Source organism: Cotesia typhae, unplaced genomic scaffold, assembly GCF_013202065.1.
Source record: "Cotesia typhae breed Kobodo isofemale line unplaced genomic scaffold, CoteBio_Ctyphae contig_5, whole genome shotgun sequence".
NCBI classification, from domain to species: domain Eukaryota; kingdom Metazoa; phylum Arthropoda; class Insecta; order Hymenoptera; family Braconidae; genus Cotesia; species Cotesia typhae.
Genome location: NW_027423757.1, coordinates 391024 through 410988, shown reverse-complemented (window position 1 = coordinate 410988; position 19965 = coordinate 391024). Strand labels below are relative to the sequence as shown.

The 19965-nt window shown below is 35.4% G+C and overlaps 1 protein-coding gene across 5 annotated transcripts in view; it reads right to left on the bottom strand.

Annotated features, from left to right (window-relative positions):
• Positions 1–19965, bottom strand: part of LOC141530404 (TNF receptor-associated factor 6-like) — a 78424-nt gene that overhangs the window by 41089 nt on the left and 17370 nt on the right. For all 5 annotated transcript variants that reach the window (XM_074247478.1, XM_074247481.1, XM_074247479.1 and 2 more), the window contains exon 2: positions 1159–1304. In XM_074247478.1, coding sequence (XP_074103579.1) covers positions 1159–1209 — 51 coding nt within the window. In that variant the 5' untranslated portion in view covers positions 1210–1304. The remainder of the gene's footprint in view (positions 1–1158; positions 1305–19965) is intronic.

Below are 19965 nucleotides of genomic sequence, written 5' to 3'. Positions count from 1 at the left end.
CGTGGAAATCGGTTTGTGCGTTCTGGAGTTATAGCGTCAGGAAGGAAAACCCGACTTATTTTTATATAGTAGATTAATTAAGTCACTATTATCATTACTTCTATTATCTAATTATTTAAATTATTAATATGTGACTGATGTGATATTAATATTAATGTCGAAAGGGAAAGGGAATGTATCAGAGTTTTTAAAAAAACTGTACATCTGGAAATAAATACTACTACTACTACGACTACTTATCTTAATACTTCTACTTTGCTCGGCACATGATAATACTTCAATGAAAAATATAATTTATGTGATTTCGAGCTCTTCGAGATCGAAAGTCTAATGAAAGTTCAATAAAACACTATTTTTTGAAATTTCAAACTGTCATAGCTTTGGAATACATCAACCGATTTTTACGTGATTGGCAGCAATCGACGCAGCTTTTCATGTCCTTTGGAAGAATTGACAACAAAAATTTTTTAGATGAGAAATTTCGGAGTAATTTCGACAAAACACTTTTTTTGGTTTTCTTTCCTTCACGATATCTCTCGAACGAATCAACCGATTTTGACCGGATTAAAGGCGATCGAGGTGATTTTCTTTAAAGATAAGAGCTGGTTAGTTTTTTGAGTTGATCGATAATGCCGTTTAAAATGATTCCAAAAAAACCACTTTTCCCAAAATTCTAAACACACACACAATTATATGGAGCGGAGATATGAACAGGCATCCTTAAACAATAGACATACCGGCGTAATATAACAGCGGCAAAGCGCCCCAGGGTTGCCTGCGTCTACCGCACAGTTTCCAGAGCGGCTGCATAGTCATAGCAGAAGCCACACCTAAACACTAACTAATATTCAAGAGGGCAAAACTCGACGACGTTAAAATGAACGGTGACAACTCTAAGAAGAGAAGAGCGAAGATGAAGAAGGAAACGCTACATGAGTGACAGGACCGATAGACATTGGAGACACGGACTTCTTCCTCGGCCAGCGATTAATGAGAAATGGACAGTTCAACGCCTATCTCTTCAAGATGTGACTGCACCGCACGCCGATGTACAAATACTGTCAAGTGAAAACTTGTCAAAAAGCAGTCATAATTGAAAATCTTTTTGTTTTCTTATAATCCTTATCTCTGAATGATAATGTATTAATTGCTACTTACATCAACTTCTTTTCTTGATTCATAGGGATGGTTCACATCGTCTTCAGCCATAGGACTCTGCCGAGCGCGATTGTATCAAGCGCGTTTGAGTAATTTCATACAGCTATATATTGATCAACTACTATCAAGTTCCAAAATGAATTTCCCTATAAAAAAAAATGCCATTCAGCCTCACCCAAAATGAAAGGTAGATTTTATTAGACATGAAATTCTCTTTATTTTCGGTATTATAATTTGTTGAAAACCAAATTTTTAAATTAATTAAAATAAAAAAGTTTTGCAAAAGTTTTCTTGGTGGATTTACTATTTGGATAATTATCCTGGACTAGTTCGAAGATGAGCAAAATTTGTATAAAAATACTATTACTATGATTTAGAAAAGTACTGGGAATCTTACAAATTTTAATCAACTTTAAAATGGAAAGAAATAAATAGTATAAAAATTTGTGAAATATGAAAAACGCACTTAGATAGAGAAAATTCAGAAATCCTGAAGTGCATTTATTTTGAATTATTTATATTTAACTATACATGATTTTTTAATACTAAAAGATCGATCGTTGTATCTACTAGATTCACAGTGACATGAATATTTTGATCATCATTAAGTAAAAATAAATTAAGTAAATTAACAATATTTAATTTTAGTTATAACATCGAAAGTAACAAACAAAATTCAGGAAAACAGTTGACCCTGCAGGCCATTTTTGGAATTTCCCACTTATTTTTAAACGTAACGCTGGAGAATCCATTCATTTTTTGAGCTCTTCGAGCCCAAATTTTTAAGTAGCTATAATTTTTGAACGTGTTGTTTGACTCTCACTTGGTTGGTGGCATTCGACGTAGTTGGTTTTAGTACAAAATATGATACGAAAAGAAATGTAGGAGTTATGTGAAAAAAAAAAACACTTTTTTCCAAATTTTTTGTCAACGATTTCTCTCGAACCAATGAACCGATTTTGACGTTCTTGGAGCCAATCGACGTGATTTTTTACATTTGAAAGCTGATTAGTTTTTGGAATCAATTGGTCAAGGCGTTTAAAAGTTATTTCAAAAAAGACGGCATTTGAAAAATTTTTTTTGTAGTTTTTTTGTGATTTCCTATAATTTACCGGTTCGAATCGGTCCAAATTATAATGAAAATCTAAGTTTGGCCAAGCCTATTCGAATGACACCAACCGTGATCGAATCGGTCAAGCCGTTCAACAGTTATGAGAGAGTTACATGTATGTATATATTACATACATGTATATACATACATGTAACATATATATATGTCGGAGAGTAAAGTACAGTGGAGTATTTTCTGACGAAGCGATGAGAATATTCTTTAGGATATTTCTATTTTTTAGTTATTTTAAGAAATGTAATGCTACTTTAATATTTTGTAAAATAAGATATAACTAAAATGTTTTATTGCGGTAGGCTTAGGACTAGGTAGGCACATGGTTGTCAACGTAGTCAGGATCCCAGGACGATAGGTGCATCATAAAATTAATAAGGAAAAGAGAAATGTGCAGCAGGCAGACTATTTGAGAATAGTTTTTGAAAAGACAGTCTTGCTTTGAGATCGAGATCGAACGGACGTCCTGGTGATCGCGAAATCGTTATTTCCTAAGTCTCGGTCTATCGCAAGATATTATTAATATTGTTTGCGGCCTGAATTAACTTAACCTTGTACGAGTTTATCTACTCATTCGTAATAATTGATCTTTTGTAATTGTGAATATTAATTAATTGTAACAATATAAATGAGTAAATCACAAGATGCTGAATCTCCAACAATAACTCCTGCCTCTCTGACATATATATATATATATATGTCGGAGGAAGAGTGGTTCGGGCATCGTTAGGGTCCTTTGGATCATTATCAGCCATCTTTATTTATTTTTACAATAATCAAATATAATAAAGACTTTGATTTAAAATATAACGTACACTAACTCGTACAAATAATAAATTTAATTACAAATATTCTACTGCGATTGATATAACAGTTAAAGACGTTTTGGGAATAAGACCGAGAACGAATCCGGGGTCAGCAGGATGTATACGATCCTTACTTGATCAATGCTCAACGAGAACTACTCTCCCAAGTACCCTAAGTACTTATTCACTCAAAAATTATTTCGACAACCCTCATTGTCTGTCGATATTTCTAACTATATACTTTTTACTTCTATCCTGTGACCTCGGCTACGTTTGGTGACCATTGTCACTCCGGACTTAAGCCCATCGTTATAAACATAAAAAATATAACTAGCTTAAATCATAAATAATATCTAAATATTCTATGCTTTACGATTTTGCTTAAAATTAACAGACAAACTAAAATATTGGGAATTTCCAATCTCTGGGAAAACCCAGCTCGATATTATCTCCGACACGGCCAACCTGACGATCACACGTCCTCGGGTGTATCAGTAAACATGTTATTACAAACCGTGTCAATTTTTTTTTTTTTTTTTTTTTTTAAACAAATAATTTTCCTTTATTCAGAGGCTCATTTAAGCTTCAAAAACTCTCGACTATCAAATCTAACAGACTTAGCTTCTTGAAGGTGCCTTTTCAAAATTTCTACGATTGTTTATCCCAGCGATCATGCAGGCTATGTTCATCACCACCCCAGGTATAGACCCTTAGCACACAATGGTCTGCAACTGTATATTACATACAGCAAAACTGTGTACCACCATAGTTACTCAACTATGTACACCAGTATTCAAAATCTTTTCTACATTGTCAACCAATGACACATGTAGTACAACACAATTTTCTTCTCAGGCCCCCGCTACCTCACCAACTGCCCATCGCCCCCTGACAATCTTAGCAACCAAGATTGATTCAAATCACCCTGGATTTGCAGTTACGACTACAGCTTGGTCCAAGTAGTTTGACCCCCAGAAGTAAAATTTTCTTATCGCCACCACATCATCTACTGCCCATCACACTCTGGCCAAACCACCATTGATTTGCCATTATGACCTACAGCCTGATGCGAGTGATGCGACTTTCATCAACTACCATTAGTGCTCGGTCTTTCCCCCGGTGGTTTCTGACTCTGTCTCAGAGTTATTCTGAGAAACTTCCTGTTCATCACCCTCATGATCATCTGGTATATCCAATTCAATAGGGATATGACTTTCCGGCATTTTCCTCAAATTCTCATGACTATATTTATAAGTCCTATTATTGTCTAACGACTTCAAAGTATACCGATCGCCATCGAGAATTTCCGCCACTACAAATGGACCTCTAAACTTAGGATCAAGCTTCGTTTGATTTCTCTCTTCGTTCTTAATTAACACGAAATCTCCTATCTTAAATGGTATAATTTTTGCTTTATTTTTATCAAATCTATACTTATCATACTTAGCATTTATTTCTATGTTCTCAATAGCTTTTTGCCTTACGTCAGAGATATCTATTTCTTTATCTACCTGGCCAACTACCATTCCAAAAGGTCTGGCTACTTTACCAATTAACAATTCTAATGGACTCGCATTAGTGACTCGATTGGTAGTGCAATTCATTGCTAACTGAATTTCATTTACAACTGCTTGCCAAGAGTTTCTACTCGTTTCGGCTGCAGTAAACATACTTTTAGGGTACTCATTACGCGTTCTACCTGACCATTAGCTCGACTAGAACCCGCAGCTATAAGATGTAATTTTGAGTTTTGTGAGGTACAATACTCTTGAAATTCTTTACTTGTGAAACATCTACCTTGATCCGCAATTATGCGGGTCGGTGGGCCAAACAATGATATAGCGTTTTTAAGAGCCTTAATAGTATTGACACTATCTATTTTTCGAGTATGATATAATAAAACAAATTTAGTGAAAGCATCTATCAACACGACAACGTATTCTTTTGAATCATTTTTACTCGTTAATTTACCTGTAATATCCATGTGTACTGTATGCCAAGGGATGCTGGTCTTAGGAATAGGATGAAGCTCTGCTTGTACTTTGCCTGAGCTTGACTTGGAAACTCTGCAAGTATAACAGTTATCAATGAATTTACGAACATATTTCGTAATTCCTTCAAACCAGTAATACTCGCAAACCTTGTCAAGTGTTTTCTCCCATCCTAAGTGCATAATTGACTCATGTACATGATTTATTACCGACCACCTAAAAGCACATGGAACAATAGGTAAACATAATGTTTTACCTCGCCTTTGGATTTTTCGGTGGAGTAAACCTGACCGTACTTCATAAGTTTTAGCAAGATCGGACGCAATCTCATCATTTTCTAAATCAATTACTATCTTACTAATTTCTGGGTCACGCCGTTGCTCAACAAGAAGCCAATCATCGGAAATTTCCGTCAAATTTATCCGTTTCTGTAAAATTTTATTTGAATTACTACGCAATTGTTCTGTAACAGGATTACGCGAAAAGAAATCAGCGTGAGCCATTCTTTTACCTTCTCTATACACAATATCAAATTTAAAAGTCTGTAAGAAAGCCCACCAACGGTGAACCCTTGGTGTTAGGTCAGCCTTTTTCTGAGAGGCTTTTAACGAATTACAATCCGTAATTACTACGAACGGTCGACCATGCAAATAATGACGGAAAAATTTTACTGCGTTAAATACAGCTAGAGTCTCTAATTCGTATGAATGATATCGTGACTCAGCTGAACTTGTAGCTTTGCTATAATACTCGACAACTCTATTTGAACCATTAAATTTTTGCATTAATATAGCCCCATAGCCTTCAGAGCTAGCGTCTGTGTGCAACTCTATAGGAAAATTCGGATTGAAAATCATTAGTACAGGCTCATTAGTCAATACAGAGATTATTTTCTGACGGATATTTTCATGTACCTCAGTCCATTCAATATTTTTTTTTGTTACCTGAGGTCAAACGGTATAAGGGTTTCATTACCTGTGAGAACTTTGGAATAAATTTACGAAAATAAGAAGAGAGACCGATGAATTGTCTCAACTGAGTTACGGTTCTCGGTGCAGGTAAGACAGTTAAGGCTTCGATTTTACGTGAGCTGGGACGGACTTCCCCAGCAGAAATTTCATAGCCCAGGTATTGTACTTGGGTTTTGAGAAACGAGCATTTCGATAAATTAAAAGAGAATCCGGATTTAATGAGAATACTGACTACTTTTTGAAGTCTGTCTAAAGCTTCTTCAATAGTTGAAGCTATAATCATAATATCATCCATATACACAATAACGAATGTATATGCAAGTTCTCCTAAAGCTTTTATAACAGCACGTTGAAAGACAGAGGGTGCGTTCTTTAGCCCGAATGGCATGGTCAAATATTTATATTGCCCATCAGGCGTTACAAACGCTGTCCGTTCAATTGATTCTGTCTCAACAGGGATTTGATGAAATCCACTGGCCATATCTAAACATGTGAAAAACTTTGCACCAGCGAGTCGCGCTATTTGGTCGGCTATGAGGGGTAAGGGAAATTTATCATCTATCGTATTAGAATTCAGTTCCCGATAATCAACGCACAAACGATCAGAACCATCTTTCTTTTTAACTAATAATATAGGACTTGCAAACGGAGAGCAACTCGGACGAATAACATTAGCCTTCAATATAGTTCATCTACTCTATCCCGTACTACCTGCCTTTCCTCGGCACTAAGACGATACGGTCGCCTTTGTACAGTTATATTAGGGTCAACTAAACGTATTATAAGCTCCCCTGTATTAACACGAGTACTTGGAAACCCCTGAATAAATGAATCGGTATATTCTTTTAAAATAGAAATGAGTTTCTCTTTATCATCTCCAATTACGTCAGTATCAATATCATTAAAATGTATTTTACTAATAGATTCGAGTTTATTACATGCATTAATCAGTTTACTTTTAGATAAGCTAAAATTATTTGAAGTTATATTTACATCAAATCCTTGCCCAAGAATTTCACGACCAATTAATATGTCACATTTTAAATAATCATCCGCAATAACATGAAAAAGTATCTCTAACGTATGGCTATTAATAGTTATTTCAGACAAAATTTGTATCGTAAAGTTCACGCTAACATTTCCAATACCCTTAAGAATTATTAATTTATTTTCCCTCTTTCCCGCGATCCTAGTCGCAATACTTTCTTTAACCAATGAGCATTCCGCTCCTGAATCGAACCAAAATGAAAACGACTCACCACGATGTATTAAGGAACCTGACGAAGCTGCCACTGTGCAGAAATCGACTCGTCGCTCTCTAAATTCCTTGCTTCCTTGATCCTTCATGCTGCTGGCCGTAGATTGACATTTGGAAGCGATATGTCCAGTTCTCCCACACTTGTAGCAGGTAACAGGCTTGTTGTGCATTGGAATATGTCTAACAGCTACCTGATTGTTTGGTGATGACTCCGGTTTCCTCTGATTTGCCGTTGAGAGACAATTTGTACTCTTGTGCCCCATTTTCCCACATGAATGACACTTAATAGGCACAGCCGACTTAAATTTCTTGAAATCAGAAGACGATCGCTCATCTTGCGACGATGTAGGTCTCTTGCGCGTGTAAGAAAAAGCCTTTAACTCTTTCTGTAGTTGAATACGGGTCTTGACGTCTGTGGTGAACGCCAAACGTTGAAGACGACTATCAAACTGAGAGTTATGCGCAAGAACAACTGATACTGCAATTTCTTCCGCAGTTAAATTTTTCCATTTTGACATGAGTGACGCCAGGAGACGACTCGAGTAAGATGCTAAGCACTCACCGTCTTTTGGACGACTATTTTGCAGATTAATTAAAGTTGCTGCTGATGTCTCCACTCCGGCAAACCTTGTAATGAAAAGATCTTTGAAATCAGTCCAGGTTATCCCAGGGTAACACACTTGAGATAACCAAGTAGACGCAGATCCTTGAAGAGCTTCACTTAGTGCAATAACTAACGAACTACCTTCTAGAGGACGTTCCACTAAACACATATCCACTGTCGCGCACCAAGCACACGAATCCGCGTTTGAATTTTCCGGGTTAAATTTCGGTAGTGAAATACTACGACTCGGTGACACTGGTTTTGTCATAGACTTTATTAACTCTACAAGACTTTGGTTTTGCATTTCCAAAAGCAGTTTAAATTGCTCAGAAGAAAATGCAGCAGATGATCCTGATCCCACTTCTGATATCGGAGGAAGAGTGGTTCGGGCATCGTTAGGGTCCTTTGGATCATTATCAGCCATCTTTATTTATTTTTACAATAATCAAATATAATAAAGACTTTGATTTAAAATATAACGTACACTAACTCGTACAAATAATAAATTTAATTACAAATATTCTACTGCGATTGATATAACAGTTAAAGACGTTTTGGGAATAAGACCGAGAACGAATCCGGGGTCAGCAGGATGTATGCGATCCTTACTTGATCAATGCTCAACGAGAACTACTCTCCCAAGTACCCTAAGTACTTATTCACTCAAAAATTATTTCGACAGCCCTCATTGTCTGTCGATATTTCTAACTATATACTTTTTACTTCTATCCTGTGACCTCGGCTACGTTTGGTGACCATTGTCACTCCGGACTTAAGCCCATCGTTATAACCATAAAAAATATAACTTGCTTAAATCATAAATAATATCTAAATATTCTATGCTTTACGATTTTGCTTAAAATTAACAGACAAACTAAAATATTGGGAATTTCCAATCTCTGGGAAAACCCAGCTCGATATTATCTCCGACATATATATATATATATTTATATATATATATATATATATATATATATATATATATATATATATATATATATATATATATATATATATATATTGTGACGTTATTTTAACGACCGGGGTCTATGTAAAATGAACGTCACTAGCACCAACGAATTTTTTATGTAATTTTAAGCCGATATTTCAAGACCAAATATCATAGAAAATAAATTTTGAGGATTAAAGATAAATGTTTGTGAGATAAGTGAGTGTTGATGCAGAGTAACGAAGCGTTATAGTTTTAGAGTGAATTTAGAGAATTAATGTTACAATTTAAATTTTGGAATTGTTAAGAGTAGAGTCAGTTTTTAGAGTCAAGTTTTGAAAAATATTAAGGTCAAGTCATTTAAGAGTTTTATTGAGTTATTGTGAGTTTTGACTTTTGGATTTAGAATTTTGAGTTTTGAGGTTGAGTTCTGAATTTTTAGTTTTGGGTTTTGAGGTTGCAGAGGACGTGGGTAAGTCAGCGTTATCGTAGAGCGGGACTATAAGTCACCCGGTTTCGTTTGACGTTAGACGCCAGTCTAACCCTTTGAGACTTCCAGGTGGAATGCCTAACTCTGGTTGAGATGCCAGTACTCCGACGTAGAGAAACATGACGAAAGCATATGGGATCAGTTTAAGTTACGTTTATGTTTTATAATAAGTTTTCGTTTAAGTTACGTTTTGAGTTTCGTTTTTGGTTTCGATCCAAGCCGTAGTAAGTTCCTAGAGAGCATCCACCAAAGGAATATACGTACTCAGAGCCTTAATTGTTTGATTAACGATTAAAATATTTGGGAAATAATTGATTATAGAGATTTTAGTTTGTGAGTGAGTCACGTTTAAGAGTCGAGCTTGGGACTTCGTAGAGTTTAGTCGCAACAGTTGTGTCTGAGAGTTGCCACTGGTCACTTCAGGTGATCGGACGTGCGTACCGTTTCAGTTCCAGGTTAAGATTTTAGTCTTTTGCGTTTTATTTTGGGCTCCAGAAGTAAATATAGAGTTCATGAAATAGTTGAAAATAAAATAAAAAGTTACTCAGCATCGACATTGTTTATATCAGGTATGAGATCGCTTAATTTATTGTAATTTGAGCGTTAATAATTGAGTTCTTGATCATCAGATATTAGATAGCCATTCTATAGAATACTTTTGTGTTGTAAATAATTTAGAGTCCGTTAACAGATTTATTTGAGAATATTATTGAAGTTGTCTGTATTTATTTATTCATTTGAAATTATAATACTAAGATTTATTTATTTATTTGTTTAATTTTGTAAGAGTAAGAGTCTGTAACATGACTATAGCGTTATCTGTAGTTAGCTGTACGGTTCCAATAATTTTGTCCTTATGATCTACTTTGTTATTTAAGATTAAGTTTTTGTTGAATAAATAAGGATTTTGTTGAGCATAAATTTTTGGTACTGCGAATAAAATCATTGCAATCATGGATCCACTCTCTACTCGAATCACGCTCTCTCTTCACAAACCGGCACACTGAGCAACCCCGAGGTATCCCATTGTCTTTCCAGTTTTTGGTTCTTTGGTCTATATTTTGTTAAGTTTTGTGTTTCCGATTAAGTTTACGTTTTGCCTAGTTTTGATCATTTCTAGCGAATAAAAATTATCTGATTACGTTTTCACTGGTTTGGTAATTCCAGTGATTAGAAATTACCTGGCGCCCTATTTTCATTGAGACCAGAGAATGAAAATCGGAAAGATACCGAATATATATATATATATATATATATATAAACCAATGATATTTTTGGAACTTACTTTACTAATTATGACGTATGATAGTAAAATCAGGTGAAAATTCCACCATGAGGGCTAATGCAATAGTTAGATTCCTAACGAAATCTACTTAAAAAGATGACAGATCTTGTATTTCCACGTTTGTATAAGCCCGAGAAAAAATGATCAGACCCGATCAAAAATCAAAAAGTACCGTGTATGATCTCAAGTAACATTGATTTTAGACAAGACTTTTTGGCCAGATAGTTACACAAGCCCTGGACACAGAATTGGACAATTCTTCAGCCACACGGAAAGATTAGAACCCGACTGAGTCTGGTGCAGAACACGAACCCGTCTGGTTCTAATCTTTCCGTGCAGACAGTTAACAAAGATTATTTGTCCACACTGGCGGCAGACTTAGACGAGATTTTAAATTTATTTATTCATTTTGGTCCTAGTATTTTTCAACCACTAGACCGGGAATCTAGAAGTTTAGAGGGACAAGTTTTACTAATAAAATTATGATTCAAATTATTTAATAGATAGAGTATATTGTTGAATACGAATTTAGTTTTATTTGTTGCATTACTTGCAAAATTTCATCTGATAGTAAATAAACATTCAAAATTACGTGGCAGAATTACAGAAAGATAATACCTGAAGTTGTTTCTTTGACTCACATGGTTACTTTTATTAATTATTTCTGTCACTATTTATTCATAAATTATTATTTTATTCTTATGCAGTAGTAAATTTAATTTGTTCAATGAATTTAACCCAAATATTATGCAATAGGATCAGTAAGTGAAGCGAAGATAAAAAACTTATTCTAGAAGAGTAGGCGAGATTCCTACCAGGTAAAGGCTGTGCTGACAACATCTTTATTATGCTCAGTCTCCATCAAATGCAGCTGAGGTTCAACAGTATGTCAGCCTACATTTTGTTCATCGCCTTTAACAGAGCATTAGATTTAGTTCCTCATAGAAAACTCTGGCATACACTGACGAAGCTTGGTCTCAGCTCTAAAATCATCAAATCCTGAAACTACTTTACGACAATGCTCAAATAAAGATCGGAATCAACGGTCATTTGTCCAACCCAATTGATGTGTCAATGAGTGTACTGCAAGGGGAGGTACTTAGCTCATTACTATTTACTTTATATCTGTCAGACTTGATTTCCTATTTAGAAGAACATGGATTAGAAGGAATATCTCTGAAAATTTCTTTAGCAATACTTCTCTTATTATATGCAGATACCACTGCGATGCTCTTATGTTCAGTTATGCACATGCAAAAAGCCCTCAGAAATTTTGAAACTTACTGTAAGTTAAATGAGATGCAGGTCAATATTTCAAAGACAAAAGTACTACGAGTCAGTGAAAATGGTAAATGCAAGAAGAAATGACCGGTATTCCAGTTCAACGGCAAAACTATTGAATTAATTAAATTATACACCTACCTAAGAGTAATTTTCACATCTAGTGTCGTGGGGACCCACACAGCAATAATGCCATAAGTAGAAGTAAAATTTCCACCAGCACGGCCCTTTCAATTTTAACCAAATTAAGAGTTGATTCATGGACTGGAAAAATAAAGGTACACAATAGCCTAGTACGTAACACTCTACTCAACCAGGCTCATATATGCTGCCTCAGGCCTGGCTTTTTAGAAATGCTAGAAGCCGCCCACTCGGACTTCTTCAAAAAGTTGTTACCTGTTCCTAAATGCACGCCAGGCTATACCCTAAGGACTAAGTTAAGCATCTATCACATCGCTATCAGCGTGTTACAAGCAGCTCTAAGCTGGGTAATCAAAATACTTGACCTCAAATTTCACCTTCTGCCGAAAATTTGCCTTCATCGTTTAACCAAACTGCAGAAGTTCCGAGGTAGTTCAAAAATGTATAATTGGATTCAGCAACTCAGAGATTTACTCATACTAGTTAATGAGGATAACTTGCTGGACAATCTTAATACTGAGCATTAGATAAGGCGCAAAGATAAAGTCTTGAGCAAATTTCGTCTGCACCTAACTCGTGTTGATCGAGAGCGATATTCATGTTCCAGTGCATGTCAAGTGATATATTACTCATACCTCTTTTCGAGACTCTTCCAGAGCTTACATCGAGAATCCCCCAACACTTAAGCAAGCCTATATTTCAACTAAGACTGGCTAGCAAGTACGCCTGCTTTGTATCCATTAACAACGAGACAATTATTTCATCACTTCTCAAAGACTGCCTGTTTAGAAACTGTGGGAGCAAGGAAACAATATTGCATTTTCTAATCCAATATCCAATGTATGAAAATCTCAGAAATCATATCTGGAAAACAGAAACCCAACAGGGCTCTGATAATGACAAACTGGGCTAATTGCTTGCCGTGACGTAGAAACCCAACCTCAAAATTTTATATGAGTTTCTCCAAGGATGTCTTATTCTACGCAATTCTTATTTCTAATTTTTGACTTGATAAAAATAAAAAAAAATGTGGTTGAAGATAACACGTATTTAACAGCTCGAATATAAACTCAACATGTGATTTCGATAAACTAATGTAATCAATTAAATATTAAATTATATGTCTGTATTTTTTCTTCGATAAAACTTTTCTTCCAGACTAAAGAAAAACTCATTTACTGCATAATTAATAATTTACTAATGCATTACATGCTAAGTATTTACTTCATTCAGGCAAAAATTTTAAACCTTAATCCTCTAACGCTTCTGGGTGTTTCCCCCACTCTTAGTGAAACGCCTTCTCCTACATTTACTTTACACGCTCCCTACTCCAGTGCCATGCGGGTCTCTAAGGGCCATTTCAGCGTTAAAGGGTTAACATACAATTTAATGTTTCTCGAAGTTAGAGAACACCCTTAGTGATCGTTCGAGAAAATTCAACGGCGAAGTGCTATATTGAGCAAATTTTAAAGCCAACTATTCTGGCTAGAAGACAACATCTGAGATCATTTATTCTGATGCAGGATATCTCACGCCCGCATACGGCCAATATCACAAAGCGCTTTTATGCACGGGACCACATCACATTGCTGCGACACTCGACAATGGGTCCAAATTTCAATCCAATTGAAGATGTTTGGGACATCCCTGATTAAGAAATCTAATTTGAAATGATTTAAAAGCATCGGATTTTAACATTATATAGATATACAATTAACATGGAGGTAATCATTTCAAATCATCTTTCTGAATCAGGGATAGGCCATCGATTGTGCAGGGAATATCCAAACTTGCAGATATGTGTTAAAAAAAATTTTCGAATGCTCAATGTACACATTTATTTCAATTATCAAACTTGTAAATCAATAATAAATGCACAACCATATTTGAATCAATTAATGACATCAAACGTGATCATGTCTGTTTATATAGGGTCATGTTTGAAGAGTAGCGATGTGAAATGACCGTCATTTCGAGTTTTGGTCACAACACGGTCCGTCGACGATCTTGAGACTGACAGACTTTAATGACCGCCTTTTTCGCCAGCGAAATGACCGTCACAGTTTTTGGTCTATGTCAGTCATTTCATGACCGTTAGATAGATATTTTCTGTCACAAATTTGGTCAGTCACATCTAGCTAGATGAACTAGATAACAATTTGTGACCGTCATGGAATTTTCGTTACAAATTTCAGCTTGGTCACAAATTTGGTCAGTCACATTTAGCTAGATGATTCCAGACGGTTTTCTTGAAAAAAAATTTTTTTTGCTATTTAGAAACTTAACTATTGAATTAGACAGTTAAATAAAAATTTTATGGATAAATAATAAGAATCATCAAAAAGAAACATCTTAATATAGTTAGTGCTTTACTCAAAAGTCGGAAGATGTCGCCATGATTGTAACGGTCCGTCATTTATAAAATGGTCAGCAGACAGTCCTGTGACCGTGACGTGACGGTCAAAAAAAGACCTGACGGTTAGGCTCACATCACTCATGAAGAGGCATGATCACACATGTGATCAGGCTTCAAGTATTCAACGCTTCAGACATAATCATGCATGGGCAGATATGATCATATCTAAACATTTTTTCCAAAACTGTCCGAATCTTTTTTTTTTGGGTTTGTTCAAATATATAGCCGAAAAATCTTGTTCAAAGCCAATACTACTAGGGTTAGTCATTCTAGGAATTCTTTAAGATTTATGTGTATATATACATATGTGTATATATTCATAAAAGAATCTACCCATAAAATAAAATACTGAAATCTAGCCTGTAAAAAAATAGCTAGTAATGATATTCATAAATAATCAAATAAGTAGAAATATTCCACGTATAGAAATGGTTAAATTATTCAAAACTGTAAGTAAAGTGCAATCAGTTCTTTTTATTTATCTGAACCTACAAGTAATTCGTTTATTGTAAGAATATTACCTCCCGGGAAAAAATGATCAGACCTGACCATACCTGTTCATGTATGACCAGACCTGAAATTAGACATGATCGTGCCTGATCAGGTCTACCCATGCATGTTCATGTCTGAAATGTTAAATACACTCAGGCCTGTTCATGCCTGATCAGGTCTGTCCATATCTGTTCATGTCTCAAGTGTTGAATACGTTCAGGCCTGGCCATGCCTGTTCATGTATCGCCATGCCTGTTCATGTATCACCATGTCTGTTCATGTATGATTAGACCTGAAATTGAACCTGATCAGGCCTGTTCATGTATGATCAGGTCTGAAATTAGACCTGTTCATGCCTGCTCATGTCTGAAGCGTTAAATACGCTCAGGCCTGATCATACCTGACCATGTTTGATCATGTCTGATTTCGCTTAGAAAAAGATTAAAACTTAAATGTTATTTTCAGCCTGGAAAAAAAAATTTTATAGAACTACAGACTGCAGTTCTATTTTTAAAATCAATTTGTTCCGTATGACGCATCAATTTCTATACCCTTATTAATTTTTAATGTACAACTTTAATTGAAAATATCGGCTTATATATAAGCATAAAGTTTTTGAATTTCCATGCCAAAACAATGACTTTTAACGCAATGACACAAAATTTTTTGCTGTGTTCCAGGGAATACGCAAAAACAAGATTTTGAGTAAAAGTTTGAGTTTGATTGCGTTCAAATACCAAAATATATCAATTGATATCGATAGGCGATAAGTCCTTTCAAGGTGTCTGTTATTAACTTAAGCTACGCCTTGGTTCATTGCAGTAGTATTAAAGATTGCTGAATTGTAGAACACACAGATAATTATTAGTTACCTATACGTTTTAAATAAGAAAAAAAACTTTTAAATTAAAAGAAAACAACAAAATTATAATTCTGGAATAAACCTTAAAGAAATTTTTTGAAGTTGTACTTCTTTTGGCGCGTTTGGATGAGAGTGAATTCATGACCTGCGCGCGCACGATGTCCCAAAAAAACGACATGATGAAGTTGGCTACAGAATAGAATTAATAATATATATTTCTTTAAATGACTCACTTAACTTATAAGTAAGGAAACTGAATATACAGTACTTAGTACAGTATATTCTGTTTTAGTTACCACAACCCTCTTGTCACTCACATACCGATTCAATTGTTACCAGAAGAACCTATGGATATAGCTTAGTTAATTTAAAATATTTAAAACATAAAGAGCTTGCACTTTATAAATTTCGACAATCACTCTGACAACACCTCGATTAAGAAATGAGCACACTGTCCCCGTTCTGTCCACGTTCTGCCAAATTTGCATTTTTAGACCAATAACAAAATTTAACTCCCTTCCGAAAATCGCGATCCGGGTGTATAAAACCATCAAACACCACAGATCACTTGTTCAGTCTTTTATTAAAGAATCCGAGGGAAAGTATCATCGTAGAACCTGTGTGGGTCCATGTACCGCGTTACGTACGAGGCAGTGTAAAGCACTAGGTCACTCACACAAACTTTTAAATCCATCATTGTCTTTTGATTCTTTAAATTATAACTTCTACGAACCGCGCCAGTGTGCTCTTCGAGCTGTATCGAGGGCCCCGTTATCCGTAGTGATATCTTTATCTAAAATTATAACATTTCTATCTATTATATATTTAACGGCGGATATAAGTGTCTGCCGGAGTCGTTACTCCGGTTACGAACTCATAATTAAAACACTGTAAAACATAGAAATGAGTGCAATAGTGTACATTGAGTGCGTCTAGCCCATAGGGCAAATAATAAAATGAACTATAAAACTAGAACTTCTTGTTCACTTCATTCTAAATTAAGATTCTGAACCTCTTCAACTACACCGATCTCTGCTACGAGAGAAGAAGGAGAAATCATTCCAGGATCTACCGATCGACCAATTCAAATTCAGATGAGCTAGAAAATTTATAAAGGACGACTATGAGTTCAGTATTTGTTACCGACTTCCCTTTAAATTCGCCGTTGGAACTCCTGGTTACCGGGAGGCGTTCGAAATCCAAAATAAAAATAAAACTCTTGTAGCTTCTCTACAAGAGAAAATCTATCTAAAACATGTCCGAGCCTCCTCAAGGCCCATTGTACTAATTAATTATTTAATTATAATCAATCCAAACATAACAAGCCACATGTAAATGGAGCGAAAAAAATACATAGCCGTTTTAAATAAATAACTCTGATATATCATAAATTATTAATAATGAATAAATTAGACATAGTTAACTTCCTTAACTGTAAAGATAAGTCATGTATGAAATTTAAATTACTTGAAGTAGTTTGAAAGATACCTCTAAAGTAAAGATGAGTTATATGGTGTGAAAATTTCTACTATAATGTTGATTATATGTAAATTAATGCTAAATTAATTTTCATAAAAAATTTTATCTTTGGAGACGCTAAAAAATTATGAACGCATTTTTTCATGAATTAAAATTGCTTTTTCAATTTAAAATATTGTATCAATTTTTATTATCACTGGAAGTAGGAATTTTGATAAAATAAAATTAAACTCAGCTGTTTTAGAAAGATAAAATGCGCTTATAATTTTGTCGCGAATTTATGTTATTCTAATTACATATATATAAAAAATAATTGTTTGTTTCATAATATTCATATGACAAGCATGTAACTATTGATAACTGTTGAGAAAGTGTATAAATAAATAAATAATAGTTTAACTTGAAACACAAAAAACAGTTTGATTTTAATATTTTATATAATTAAAAAAAAAAAAAAATTACTTTATAAAGAAAAATAAATCATTTCTCATTGAATAAGGGATTTTTTGTTTTATTTTAGTAATTAATATTTACATATTTTAATAAACGGAAACAATAAATATTTTCAAGAAGAATTATTCTTATTTAGTATAAAAAGGTTTTGTTTGAATTAGATATGTAATTTAAATTTCCTCCACCGCCAGTTATCTAACAAAATTTACCTTACCGACAGCTAATTTTTTAATTATGACTTAGAAGACAGATCAATTGTCGTTCTTTTGTAATGTTTCATGGGTTACAGTTTAATTTTTTTCATAGATATGATATTTAAATGTTTTAATGTGTGTATTTTATTACATAGAATTTACTATGATTTGACCTATATTAAGTGTTGTGTATGAAGTATTAGATGTATATAACTTGTTAGAGAGCAAGTTACTTTTTGAATTCCTTTACAATTATTACATTGGCTACATTTCCATTTGGATCACTCATGTGGCGGTACTGGCAGAGCAGTCACGCCTCTAGTGGCAGACCCTCAACCAAAAACGCCTCAACACCGCCAAGCGCCAATAACGAGAACTTCTCAACGTACTGTAGATCACACACACACACACACACACAGGAAAATCTCTCGCGCAATATACCACCACAGCTGTGGCAGCCAAATAACTTAATTAACCTAATCAAAGTCTATTAAATAATAATTAATTATTTAAGTATATTTTGTTGAATAATAAATAAACAATTATCATCGTATCACTTTGGTGCAATTATTTTAGTATAGTGCATTCCCTTTGAATCCACAATTGGTGACCCCGACGTGATCAAAGTGATCGAAACGCGGTTATACATGGCATCCCGCCAAAAAAACAATACCGCAAATTAAACCGACGCGCAATTAACTATATCGCAATAAAAAAGTTATAAAATTAAACAACTGCAAAAAAAAATAATAAAAATGGTTGTTCATCCCTCACCCGAAAAAAAAAACAGGGAACACTAGAAGGAAGTTATTGGGATACGATGCCCAAGGAAATCCTGTCTAAGAGAATGACGATACCATCGTTCTGGACAACGCAAGTTCCCAAGAAATTCTCAAGAGCTTGGAAATAGACGGCAAGCAAGACGACAACACCAATACGGGCACAAAGCCGAAGATCCAGATACCACCAGGTAAACAAACGGTAACATACCTACTTAATCCGCCTCTTTACAGCAGCATGTTACGTCCGGACCCACAATACAACGTAGCCCGGCCAACGCTGCCAGCATTCTGCAAAACCCGCCCTGATCTCCGGTTTGTAATGGCGGAAGCAGAATTTTTCACCTGCAACATTCACGACGATCGAATCAAGTACTTCACGGTCATCAAGGCCTTGGATTCCGAGACGATCGAGCAATTATCCGACTTGATTCGACAAGTGCCAGTCGCAGATAAGTATGAAACTCTCAAAAAGACTGTTATTGCACGACTTTCTGACTCTAGGAAAAAGCAGGTTAATAAATTACAACGAGAAGTCAAGCTCGACGGTAAAAAACCGACCCAACTTCTCCGACAAATGCGGGAACTAGCCAATGGATACATCGACGATACCATCCTGCAACAACTATGGCTTGAGCGGCTTCCAGCACAGATACAACCGTATCTGATAACTTCAAGCACACTACCGCTTGACGCGATTGCCGAGTTCGCTGACCGATTTTGCGACATGTCGCCGAAAACCCAGGTAATGGCCACGTCAGGTAAAAATTATGCATCTAATCCTCTGCTTGCAGACAGCCAATTGCAGAAAACACAACAGTCGGCTGACCAAGAGACAAAGGACATCAACGAGTTGAGAATTCAGCAACTCAACACAGAACAACAACTCCAGCACCTCGCTTCGCAACAGCAGCAAATCCAACAGCAACTTGCTCAACTACAACTGACTTTGCAGTCACTTCAAACAAGACATCGATCACGATCAAGGTCAACTACGCCGAATAGAAACGGCATTTGCTATTTCCACACCAAATTCGGGGCAGAAGCTCGTAAGTGCACTATGCCCTGCAAGCTCTCCGGGACTTTAAAACTTACGCCGCCGGAAAACTAATATCACTGTCGTCGGTCGGAGCCGTCGGCGACAGTACTGTAACTCAACCACGTGAGCTCCGTCTTCCTGTCTTCGACATAACCACACAATTAAAATTCCTCGTCGACTCTGGTTCGGTGGTA